The 13,864-nt window shown below is 39.7% G+C and overlaps 1 protein-coding gene across 1 annotated transcript in view; it reads right to left on the minus strand.

Moving 5' to 3' along the window:
* The window catches only part of LOC126237447 (integrator complex subunit 4), a 113,392-nt gene that overhangs the window by 89,071 nt on the left and 10,457 nt on the right, over nucleotides 1–13,864 (minus strand). The window contains exon 3 of the mRNA XM_049947576.1: nucleotides 3,196–3,324. Within this exon, the coding sequence (XP_049803533.1) occupies nucleotides 3,196–3,324 (129 nt within the window). The remainder of the gene's footprint in view (nucleotides 1–3,195; nucleotides 3,325–13,864) is intronic.

A 13,864-nucleotide genomic window follows, 5' to 3' on the forward strand; every position in this document is an offset into this window, starting at 1 on the left:
CCTGTCTGGCCTATGTAGAAGCAGTCACAGTCCAAACATTCAATTTTGTACACACCTGTGTGATGAAGTGGGTTTTGTGTGCCGATGTTGTGGGGTAACTTCTGTCAATCCTTTACAACAGACAACAAGATTGGACAGAAGTTACCCCACAACATCGGCACACAAAACCCACTTCATCACACAGGTGTGTACAAAATTGAATGTTTGGACTGTGACTGCTTCTACATAGGCCAGACGGGCAGATCATTTGAGATTAGATTCAAGGAACACATGGCAGCACTAAAAAACAAAGAACACCACACATCAGCAATAGCTACCCACCTGCATGAAACAAAACACCATGTTAACAACACAACTATTAGCATCCTACACATCCAACCAAAAGGCAGAAAACTAGACATCCTTGAAACACTCCTAATATACAAACACCAAATGAAACAACCAGAATCCATCTTAAATGACAAAAATGACAATATTTATAATAGTACCATCTCTGTTTTCAGCAACTGCCTACACTCTTAAAATTACACACACACACACACACACACACACACACACACACACACACACACACACCAATATTTACCATAAATATTGACAGCCACCAAGAGTACAAGAGATTGACCTCATTCACAGATAATTCATCACACCAACAGCTTATACCCCTTGTCAGCTTAAAACTGTATGTACATCAACTACTGGCACAAATGTATATCTATCTACATATTTTATAGCATTAACCAGTGTATTACCCCAACCTTTAGGCAGCTAATATATGCAACATGTAATCTTAAGACTCCTTGCCATGTAAATGTTTGCTCTCATATAATCACTCTTCCCTCTCTCTCTCTCTCTCTCTCTCTCTCTCTCTCTCTCTTTCTTTCTTCAAAGAGTGGCATCTATGTATGATTTTACTGCTGTAGCCAATATGATCATTGTAATTCAAACCGGTAACATTTCGCCTAATTGTTATTAGCAAGTATGAAGTTTAAGCCATTTTAACATTTCACCTGATTGTATAAACGAGTATGAATGTTTAGCTGTTTTAACCTTTCAAAATTGGATTTATATACCACCTGAAGTACACACACATATATTCGACACCTCAAAACAAACACCTCCAAACGATTATTCTGTAATAATGTTGTTACGATGTATATTCTTTGCACTTTGCGATTATGTCTTCTCTTCTGCTGTACGATCCTTGTACCCAGCTGATTCCAGACGCCATATTTGTTTACAAATGTGGCAGTATACATGTGAAGTGTTACGACAGAAAAAGGAACCTGTGACCACTGGAGGTACTCTAGTTTACTTATTAAAGTTTACCATTAGATATCAGTTTAATTTTTTGTCAAAAGTTATCCAAAACCATATTCTGAAACAGTGTCTTGTTTCTCCACTAGGCAGTGCCACAAGTTCCTCCAAAATCGTAACACAACATACACACATGTGTAATACTAACTAATGTAAATGCACCCGATGATGGAGGTTTAAACCTTCGAAACGCGTCATGGAAAAAATAAAACGGTGACTGGTAACAGTAAACTTGTTGTTTCATTTAAAATGTAAGTAGCTATTCAAACGGTTCTGTGATATTCCACACGTGTCACACAGTCATTACAATAATACTGCCATTAGTTAAGACATGTGTGGTACCTGTGAAAACAGTTTACAGGGATGTTAGAATAATGTCAATTTAAACAGGATAAAAAAAAAATAAAAAATAAATGCCATTGGACTAAAATCTGAAATAAGAAACTCTGTTGCTGATTAAAGGGGTCTTTTTGTATAAGGTGTACAACTTTGCTTCCACCATTTGCCAATAGGTGGCGACAACCGTAAGTAGCAGTCGAAAGAAACAGATCACAGACGTCAGGCAGTTAGCTTGGACCTTGGTTAACATAATCTCATTCAAACATTAGTCGATTTGTGTCTGCATCATAAAGTTGTTCTTGACTGAAAATGTCAGTTTACAAGCCTAATTCTCGTCATTTGAGGGAGGTGTTACTGTTTTTCAAAAAAAAAAAAAAAAAAAAAAAAAAAACAGCAGCTGAGTCTCATCAAACGCTCTCAAGTATGTACGGTAAGGGCGCTATTAGTGAAATAATGTGTCGTGAGCGGTTTCAATGCTTCAAGAACAGTGATTTTAATGTCATAAACCAGCATAGTGGTGGAAGAGAGAATGTTTTTGAAGATGCAGAATTGGAGACATTGCTGAGTGAAGACTCGCAACAAACTCAAAGAAGAATTGGCATAATTAGTGGGAGTGACACAGCAAGCCATTTCAAAATGTCTCAAGGCTATGGGCATGATCCAGAAAGAAGGAACTTGGGTGCCGTGTGAGCTGAAACCAATAGATGTTGAACAGCATTTGTGTGTTTGTGAACAGTTGCTTCAGAGGCAAAAACGGAAGGGATTTCTGCATTGCATTGTGACGGGGACGAAAAATGGGTTCATTACTTTAACCCTAAATGCAAAAAATCATGGGGATATCCCAGCCATGCTTCCATGTTGAAGGCAAAATCGAATATTCATGGCTCCAAGATCATGCTCTGCATTTGGTGGGACCATATCGGCGTCCTGTACTATGAGGTGCTAAAACCAAGTGAAACAATCACAGGTGCTCGTTATTGAATGCAATTAATGAGTTTGAGCAGTGCATTAAAAGACAAACGGCCATAATAGAGTGAGAGGCACGATAAAGTGATTTTGCAGCACACCAACACTCAACCCCACTTTGCAAAAGGTCTTGGAAACATCAAAATGGGAAGTCCTACCCCAGCCACCGTATTCTCCAGACATTGCTCCCCCTGACTATGACCTGTTTAGATCAATGGTACATGGCATGACTGACCAACACTTCTGATCTCACGAAGAAGTCACAAATTGCATTGATTTGTGGATCACTTCAAAAGATGAACAATTTTTTCGACGCAGGATTCGCACACTGCCTGAAAGATGGGAGAAAGTAGTAGCCAGCGATGGAAAATACTTTGAATGATACATGTGTAACACATTTGTTTCATTAAAGCCTCAAATGTTGGGGAAAAAACAGCAGAAGCAAAGTTGTACACCTTGTAGATTAAAAGTAAACTAAGATTCTTATGGTTTCCTGCACCTATTTCAGATTTTACATTGCAAAGAAAGAATGCAAACATACAATCAAGTAAATGTAGCCACGGACATACTCACCTGTACATCTGCACCTGACTCTTTCCCAATATCACCAAGCAAAGATAAAACTTTAGCTCTCACAACAGATTCTTGCTCTCTCTGGAAATGCTCAGCAAGCTTCTTTATTGTGTCTGGTAAATCTTTCTCCTGTAGTGAAAAAGAATGACTTGTTACTGAATGTGCACAGAGGTTTATAGAAATAAAATTATATTTCCTAAATTGCATGTAGAATATTAAATTGCTACTCCAATCACACAATAACAATCTGTAATAAATGAAAATAAAATATCAGGATCTCATCCATACTATATGTTGTTTAAGCACTGAAAGTTTACTTATGTAGCACTACACAATATACTGATACTACAAGTTACCAAGTTGTTGTTCAATCAAACAACAGCAATTACTTTAGTACAACTATTGAAAAATTGAAATCATTTACAAAACCTGTTCTTAAAGAACAATTCTGATATTCAAGAAAACTATGGAAAATATGTAAAATGCTGACCTGAACAGAAACTGAACAGAATTTCTTATAACAAAAAGCTGCTATGCTATTGTTGAGCAGGTGACTTGTTCCACTGTTTCAATAGTACTAAATTAACACCAGTAGATGGTGGCAATAAGTGAAAGTCAAATGTTTAAAACATTCCACAGCTCAGTGATTAATGTATTTAACACACAAAAAACTGACGAAATAAATGTAAGCCAATGGGTCAGCTAAAGCACTTAAATGAAATAAATACTAGCCAAAGAATTCTAGTCATGTAATATGCACTGCTATCCCATCTATAATGTACATACCACATACAATGTTCCCATTTTGAGTTTCATCAATGAACTGGACTACAAAAATACTATAAAATTCACTTTTCATAAAAATAGAGCCATATAAGCAAAAGTTCAGACACCTGATGTTTCTAAGCTCTCCCTAATGTAATTTATAGAAAACCAAGCAATTACTAACACTTATCTGTCAAGTGCTCACTGAATATGTCTTAATTACTATTTCCTCGAATACATACTGAAAAACAAATTTGTGTCTCAGCCTTAACACAAAAAAGGAACTCTTTCATTTGTGATTTTCTCATATTTTGTACTCACAGATCAATTTCTGCATACTGTAACCCATTGCCCACTATAAAATGAAAGGTACCTAGCATATTTATCTCGTCCCTATTCAGTTTCATCTTGAATGGAATATCCGAGAGACAACCATGTTATCGACATTAACTTTTCAATTTATTTTACTGTACCGAACTTCTATGTGCCCCACATTAATCATCATAATCATCTTGACAGAGAAAGTGTCACACAAATAGCAATAAGTGAACACAGAATGTATGCTCACAGATGGTGAGTGATCAAGACTGTGAAGATTTCTCGCTATTTTCCCTCTTACATAAATTACATTTTTGTTGTTCATTGCTGCATTTGCAAAGGTTTGCTGTTATCAATGCACAACCTATCTTGGCCTACTGCACTCATGAATACAAATTGACAATGAATTTAGATGGATGTTAATACCACATAAATGGGGAAAACAGATGATTGCGTCCCATTCTTTGACAAACATGGAAATAATTCTGCGGTCTAAGGGCAGTCACAAAAACCCTGAGATCTGTATTGTTTGGTATCATATAACGGGTGCTGATGCATAATCTCAAATCAATCCTTTTACCGCAATCTAGTCACCAGAAAAAGTAATCTGGAGACACCGGAGTTAGAATACACCTTTATTACAGTAAGTAATAATCGATCAATAGAAAATCCAAGGTGGATTGTAACAATATTATGAAAAGGAAAGTTGCTTCTCACCATGTAGCAAAGATGCTGTGTGGCAGATAGTCACAATAAAAAAAAACTGTCACATATAAAGCTTTCAGCCAGTAAGGCCTTCGTTAAAAATAGACTTTTCACACACACACACACACACACACACACACACACACACAAACGCAACTCACACACGACTGCAGTCTCAGGCAACTGAAACCACACTGCGAGTAGCAGCACCAGTGCATGATGGGAATGGCGATTGGGTGAGGGTAAGGAGGAGACTGAAGCAGGGAGAGGGAGGGATAGTATGGTTGGGGTGGTGGACAGTGAGGTGCCACAGGTTATACGGAGGGCAGGGGGATGGCGGAAGGGGGCGGGGGGGGGGGGAGTAGCAGAGAAGGAGAGAAGTAAAAAGACTGCATGTGATGGTGGAATGATGGCTGTGTAGTGCAGGAATGGGAACAGGGAAGGGACTGGAGGGTGAGGCCAGTGATTAACAAAGGTTGAGGCCAGGATGGTTGCAGGAACATAAGGTGTATTGCAGGGAAAGTTCCCACCTGCGCTATTCAGAAAAGCTGGTGTTGGTGAGAAGGATCCATGTGACACATGCTGTGAAGCAGTCACTGAAATGTCATGTTTAGCAGCATGCTCAGCAACAGGGTGGTCCACTTGTTTCTTGGCCACAGTTTGTCGGTCGCCATTCGTGCGGACAGACAGCTTGTTAGTTGTCATGCCCACATAGGATGAAGTACAGTGGTTGCAGCTTAGCTTATAGATCACATGACTGGTTTCACAGGTTACCCTGCCTTTGATGGGACAGGTGATGCTTGTGAACGGACTGGAGTAGGTGGTGGTCAAAGGATGTATGGGTCAGATCTTGCCAGGGGTATGAGCCATGACATAAGGGATTGGGAGCTGGGGTTGTGTAAGGATGGATGAGTATATCGTGTAGGTTCGGTGGATGGCGGAATACCACTGTGGGAGGGGTAGGAAGAATAGCAGACAGGACATTTCTCATTTCAGGGCACAATGAGAGGCAGTCGAAGCCCAGGCGGAGAATGTAATTCAGTTGATCCAGTTATGGGTGGTACTGAGTTATGAGGGGAATGCTCCCTGTGGCCGGACAATGGGACTTCAGGAGGTGGTGGAGACTGGAAAGATGAGGCACGGGAGATTTGTTTTTGTACAAGGTTGAGAAAATAATTAAGGTTTGTGAAGGCTTTAGTGAGAGCCTTACTATATTTCGAGAGGGACCGCTCATCACTGCAGATGCGATGATTGCAGGTCGCTAGGCTGTAGGAAGGGACTTGTTGGTATGGAACAGGTGGCAGCTATCAAAGAGGAGGTATTGCTTGTGGTTAGTACGTTTGATATGGATGGAGGTACTGATGTAGCCATCTTTGAGGTGGAGGTCAACATCTAGGAAGGTGGCTTGTTTGATTGAGTATGACCAGATGATGCAAAATGGGAGAGAAGTTGTTCAGGTTCTGGAGGACTGTGGATAGCATGTCCTCACCCTCGATCCAGATCGCAAAGATGTCATCAATGAATCTGAACCAGGTGAGGTGTTTAGGATTTGGGGTGTTTAGAAAGGATTCCTCTAGATGGCCCATGAAAAACCTCTAGATGGCCCATGAATAGGTTGGCACAGGATGTTGCCATGAAGGTGCCCAAAGCCATACCCCAGTGTAGCCTGTGCCAATATGGATCCTTCCCACCAACACCAGCTTTTCTGAACTGAACAGGTGGGAACTTTCCCTGCAATACATCCTATGTTCCCGTAACCCTCCTGGCCTCAACCTTCGTTAGTCACTGTCCTCACCCTCCAGCTCCTTCCCTGTTCCCATTCCAGCACTACACAGCCACCATTCCACCAACATATGCAGTTTTTTTTACTTCTCTCCTTCTCCACTACCCCCCCCCCCTCCCCTCCACCATTCCCCTGCCCTCCATCTAACCTGCAGCACCTCACTGTTCACCACCCCTACTATACAATCCCTCCCTCTCCCCGCCCCAGCCTCCTCCTTACCCCCACCCAGTCAGAAGGAAGGTACACTGCTCAGCATAACTCAAATTTTCATGTAACAGTAGTTACATAAGTCACTTTTGGCTACTATAAAAAGCTGTTTGAAAATGTAACAGTAGTTACGTAAGTCACTTTCGGCTACTATAAAAAGCTGTTCGAAATTACTCCTCTCTTTCAATGTTGATCCTTTTACTAGTATTTATTTTATCAGCTTTCTTCATATGATGCAAGGAAGTGTCCATAATTAGTTTCTATTTTAGAAATTATCCTTAGCATTTAACATGTATTGGAAATGAGAGCCGCTATGGCAACTCTTGTTCAGACTAACATAACAGCTTTTGCAGAGAGAAGTGCCCATGAATTACTTCTGTGAAGCATGATATGAGAGCACTACTCAACTTATTTTTTGACAGTTTCTTTGAAAGTTTCCGAAGTAACTGTAGGATCACTTTCGATGTACAATATCAAAATACTCAATACAGTAAATTCATTTCACAAAACAACAATGTCTGCATTTATATCAATTAATTAAAAATACTTAAACAAATGCAATGAAAGTTTGCAAGAAAAGTTCCCCTGGAAAAATCCAAGTTCAGATATGTAATATATGATTAGAATGCAATCTTCTGATATATACATGAAGCATATATTGATTTTGAAATTTTTATTGTAATTTCATTTCTTTGTGTTTCTCAAACTTTTATCCCCCTGTTAACCCGTCTGAAGCAACATATTACAAACACCAGCTGAATGTCCGGTGTTGCCCGGGTATTTATTTATTTCAATTATAGTAGTCCATGTTCTCCTGCCCCCTCGCTGCTCTGTCTTCTTTCTGTCCATCTCCTCTTCACTTTCTCTGTCCATCTCCGTCTCCCCCCCCCCCCCCCCCCTGCATCATACAATGGTATAATTTTTTATGTACCGGGTGATCAAAAAGTTAGTATAAATTTGAAAACTGAATAAATCACGGAATAATGTAGATAGAGAGGTACAAATTAACACACATGCTTGGGATGACATGAGGTTTTATTAGAACCAAAAAAATACAGAAGCTCAAAAAATGTCCGACAGATGGCGCTTCATCTGATCAGAATAGCAATAATTAGCATAACACAGTAAGACAAAGCAAAGATGATGTTCTTTACAGGAAATGCTCAATATGTCCACCATCATTCCTCAACAATAGCTGGAGTCGAGGAATAATGTTGTGAACAGCACTGTAAAGCATGTCCGGAGTTATGGTGAGGCACTGGCGTCGGATGTTGTCTTTCAGCATCCCTAGAGATGTCGGTCAATCACGATACACTTGCGACTTCAGGTAACCCCAAAGCAAATAATCACACGGACTGAGATCTGGGGACCTAGGAGGCCAAGCATGACGAAAGTGGTGGCTGAGCACACGATCATCACCAAATGACACGCGCAAGAGATCTTTCACGCGTCTAGCAATATGGGGTGGAGCGCCATCCTGCATAAACATCGTACATTCCAGCAGGTGTTTATCAGCCAGGCTGGGGATGATGTGATTCTGTAACATATCGGTGTACCTCTCACCTGTCACGGTAGCAGTTACAAAACCAGAATCACGCATTTCCTTGAAGAAAAAAGGTCCAATAATGGTAGATGTGGCAAATCCAACCCATACTGTGACTTTCTCATCGTGCAATGGAATTTCCACGACAGTTCTAGGATTTTCGGTAGCCCAAATTCTGCAGTTGTGGGCGTTGACAGACCCTCGGAGCGTGAAATGAGCTTCATTGGTCCACAAAACGTTACTCAACCAATCGTCATCTTCCGCCATCTTTTGAAATGCCCACACCGCAAATTTCCTCCACTTCACTAAATCACCAGGTAACAGTTCATGATGCCGATGGATTTTGCACGGATAGCATCGGAGGGTACGCCTAAGTGCCAACCAAACAGTAATGTATGGAATGCCGGTGCGACGTGCAACTGCACGAGCGCTGACTTCCCCATGCATAGATGAACCTGCTACAGTCTCCATTTCTTTCTGAACTGTCTCAGCAGCATTACGCCTTGTGCTCGGTTGGCCACTATGGGGTCTATCGTCTAAACAACCCGTGGCTTCGAACTTCGAAATCGTTCTCGCCACAGCTGCATTTGTCAACAGACCTTTACCCGTTCGAATCCCCTTCCTATAGCGATAGGATCGTAACGCTGAACTAGCACATTCCCCATTCTGATAATACAGATTCACTAAAAGCCCCTTTTCAAGTAGCGTCAAAATGCTGCAACTGCTGGCGCATCTGATTCTCTCTCTCATTACAGCTCCTTTCATACACGATTGTCATGCGCAGTCACTGACGTATGCTGACTTTTTGATCACCTGGAACATTCAGCGGCATATGTGAATGTCGTCTGCTAAATGTATTGCGCATAGAGTTAGTAGCAAAGAAGTAATAAAATTAAACATCATCATGTCATGCCTGATGCAACAATTTTACTGCGTGAACAGTGAGAATGTAACACTTTTTTCCTTTCACCATTTTGTTGGGGTTGTAAGTGAGAAAAAGTTTTGAAAGGTTTGAAATTGTGCAAAGTTTGTTGCAAGTCATTCAGTGCTCTTGTTCTCAAATAATGGATTGCGCGCATAACACAATGTAGAAGTACAGATTAAAAACATTGAATATTGTACAAACATTGTATTCATTATTCTGAATAGTATCACACAGCACATGTCAACCAACAGGAGTATTTTCACACATATGATAAAGTTCAAAAGTCAAAAAGTAAAGTTTTTTCAAGCAGTAAACAGTATATGTTTTTCCTTAATTCACATAATATTCTTCAAAACAACATGTAGTACCTTCTGCTACACACTTTCTAAAGTAGGCTATGGACTTTTTCAGGACTTAACCTATCTGATTATCAAATTTCACTGAAATCGGTTCAGTGGATTAGTAATAATAAATTAAAAGGTCATACGTGATGTGGCAGTTCTTCACATAGGCCTATCTCAGTATTTTTGATGTTGTGTACCCGATCTGCATGTTGTACAATCATATAATTTTGCAGGTGCATTCTGTGGTATGTATCAGGGGTCACCAAACTAAGGCCCGCTGGCCAGATCCGGCCCATGACATCAGTTCATCTGGCCCGCTACTGGTACTTAAATATGCTTCATAAAATGTATAGAACACAAGATGATGTGAAACAATTTAAACCTAAATATTATACTTAGAACAAAAAGGGATATTAAATATTATTTTCGGAATAGCAGGACTGGCTGCTATGTGACTTAAGCTTACCATTTTCAGTTTTAAATTATTGTATCTAGCTATAGTACAGAACCTTGGTGGGGCACACGCTCGTTATTTTGTCAGTTACCCAGGCCACCATGAAAAAGTTTGGTGACATCTGGTATATATGAATGATGTTGTTGTTGTTGTGGTCTTCAGTCCTGAGACTGGTTTGATGCAGCTCTCCATGCTACCCTATCCTGTGCAAGCTTCTTCATCTCCCAGTACTTACTGCAACCCACATCCTTCTCAATCTGCTTAGTGTATTCATCTCTTGGTCTCCCTCTACGATTTTTACCCTCCACACTGCCCTCCAATACTAAATTGGTGATCCCTTGATCCCTCAGAACATGTCCTACCAACCGATCTGTTCTTCTAGTCAAGTTGTGCCACAAACTTCTCTTCTCCCCAATTCTATTCAATACCTCCTCATTAGTTATGTGATCTACCAATCTAATCTTCAGCATTCTTCTGTAGCATCACATTTCAAAAGCTTCTATTCTCTTCTTGTCGAAACTATTTATCGTCCATGTTTTACTTCCATGCATGGCTGCACTCCATACAAATACTTTCAGAAACGACTTCCTGACACTTAAATCTATACTCGATGTTAACAAATTTCTCTTCTTCAGAAACGCTTTCCTTCCCATTGCCAGTCTACATTTTATATCCTCTCTACTTTGACCATCATCAGTTATTTTTCTCCCCAAATAGCAAAACTCCTTTACTACTTTAAGTGTCTCATTTCCTAATCTAATTCCCTCAGCATCACCCGATTTAATTTGACTACATTCCATTATCCTCGTTTTGCTTTTGTTGATGTTCATCTTATATCCTCTTTTCAAGACACTGTCCATTCCGTTCAATTGCTCTTCCAAGTCCTTTGCTGTCTCTGATAGAATTACAAAGTCATCGGCAAACCTCAAAGTTTTTATTTCTTTTCTCCATGGATTTTAATACCTACTCCAAATTTTTCTTTTGTTTCCTTTACTGTTTGCTCAATATATAGATTGAAAAACATCGGGGAGAGGCTACAACCCTGTCTCACTCCATTCCCAACCACTTCTTCCCTTTCATGCCCCTCAACTCTTATAACTGCCATCTGGTTTCTGTACAAACTGTAAATAGCCTTTCGCTCCCTGTATTTTACCCCTACCACCTTCAGAATTTGAAAGAGAGTATTCCAGTCAACATTGTCAAAAGCTTTCTCTAAGTCTACAAATGCTAGAAACGTAGGTTTGCCTTTCCTTAATCTTTCTTCTAAGATAAGTCGTAAGGTCAGTATTGCCTCACGTGTTCAAACATTTCTACGGAATCCAAACTGATCTTCCCCAAGGTCGGCTTCTACCAGTTTTTCCATTCGTCTGTAAAGAATTCGCATTAGTATTTTGCAGCTGTGACTTATTAAACTGATAGTTCGGTAATTTTCACATCTGTCAACACCTGCTTTCTTTGGGATTGGAATTATTATATTCTTCTTGAAGTCTGAGGGTATTTCGCCTGTCTCATACATCTTGCTCACCAGATGGTAGAGTTTTGTCAGGACTGGCTCTCCCAAGGCCATCAGTAGTTCTAATGGAATGTTGTCTACTCCCGGGGCCTTGTTTCAACCCAGGTCTTTCAGTGCTCTGTCAAACTCTTCACGCAGTATTGTATCTCCCATTTCATCTTCATCTACATCCTCTTCCATTTCCATAATATTGTCCTCAAGTACATCGCCCTTGTATAGACCCTCTACATACTCCTTCCACCTTTCTGCTTTCCCTTCTTTGCTTAGAACTGGGTTTCCATCTGAGCTCTTGATATTCATACAAGTGGTTCTCTTTTGTCCAAAGGTCTCTTTAATTTTCTTGTAGGCAGTATCTGTCTTACCCCTAGTGAGACAAGCCTCTACATCCTTACATTTGTCCTCTAGACATCCCTGCTTAGCCATTTTGCACTTCCTGTCTATCTCATTTTTGAGACGTCTGTATTCCGTTTTGCCTGCTTCATCTACTGCATTTTTATATTTTCTCCTTTCGTCAATTAAGTTCAATATTTCTTCTGTTACCCCAGGATTTCTACTAGCCCTCTTGATCCTCTGCTGCCTTCACTACTTCATCCCTCAGAGCTACCCATTCTTCTTCTACTGTACGTCTTTCCCCCATTCCTGTCAATTGTTCCCTTATGCTCTCCCTGAAACTCTGTACAACCTCTGGTTCTTTCAGTTTATCCAGGTCCCATCTCCTTAAATTCCCACCTTTATGAATATATATGAATACTGTCTGTGAAATGTGTCTTGAATACAGTAAGTGGTAAAGAAGTAATAAATTAACACTAGAAGGACCGTACCAATCAATCTGACCAGTGAGTGTTGAACATTTAATAAATAGCGTACATTTTAATTTATGGTCGTTATTTTTCATGACTATTAATGTGCCTTGGTGGTTTGTAATTTCTGTAAAAGACAAATGACTATTACAAAAACTGAACAAATTGTAGACACTATTACCTTAAAGGACTGCAGCCAGTCATTCTGGTGAATGATATATTTTTTACATTTCATGCTTGTAAAGGTGCAACAATGGATTTTTTCAGCCACTTGACTGATTTTGTTTTTATTGTTGTGATCTCGTACCTGTCCTCACTCTCTTTATATTTAAATTTATTTAGTGGAAGAGTGCTGTTCTCTGTCAGTATGCTGTTGTCTTCAGCAGAAGTTTAGCACTTCTCCTCATTGTTATGATGCGACAATGTTTTTGTTCAGATGAAGAATTACTGAATTACGTGAATAGTTTACCAGAAGAATATTCTGAAGGGGGAGGTATTTTTGAATGTCATGAGTTGGATGATACAGTTGACAAAGATTATAAAGATGACACGGAATATCAGCCCCACAAAGCAGAACAAGGCAATAGTCAGTTGCAGCAGACAAACAAACACAGAAGAAACTCCCTGAAAGTGAGAACAGCTACAATTCCACTAAATTTAGAGCTGATATTCTGGACCAAATGACTCGTCTTTACACTAACCAGTTTGGCTGCCACAGATGGCCTATGCACTTGATTTTCAACATCCTAGATCTCGCTAGAATCAATGCCTGGATCCTCTACAGAGAGACAACAGGAGAAAATGTCAGCCAAGGAATGTTTCTTTTCAAATTAGTGGAAGAACTCTTTCTGTGTATTTACGATCAAAGAAAGTAGCTACTCATACATTCATTGCAATCACTGAAATATGTAAGGTACAGGTACAAAAGACCTGCCAGACAGGAGAATGTAAAAGTTCGAACAAAACTAAAAATCTGTGTGTGCAATGCAAGAAATTCATATGTAGTTCATGTGCTGGAAGTGTTCAATACATGTGTACAGTGTTTTGATGAAGATGGTGGCTTTGGTTGAAAAGGTGTCATAGAGAGAAAAAAAATGCTATTTTCTCATTATTGCTACAGCAATTTGTGTCCATTTTTTTTATTTTTTGTACCAAATATAGGTTTATGACCGGTTTGTGGCTTTGACTGAGTGCAAGTCATACAGATAAAAAATGTACTTGTATAATTGTTTTTTTGCACTTACAACATATTCTTTATTTCGACCTTTTGTATTTAATTAAATATACTTTCTATAGAAAATAACTTAAGAAG

Source organism: Schistocerca nitens, chromosome 2 (assembly GCF_023898315.1).
Source record: "Schistocerca nitens isolate TAMUIC-IGC-003100 chromosome 2, iqSchNite1.1, whole genome shotgun sequence".
NCBI classification, from domain to species: Eukaryota; Metazoa; Arthropoda; class Insecta; order Orthoptera; family Acrididae; genus Schistocerca; species Schistocerca nitens.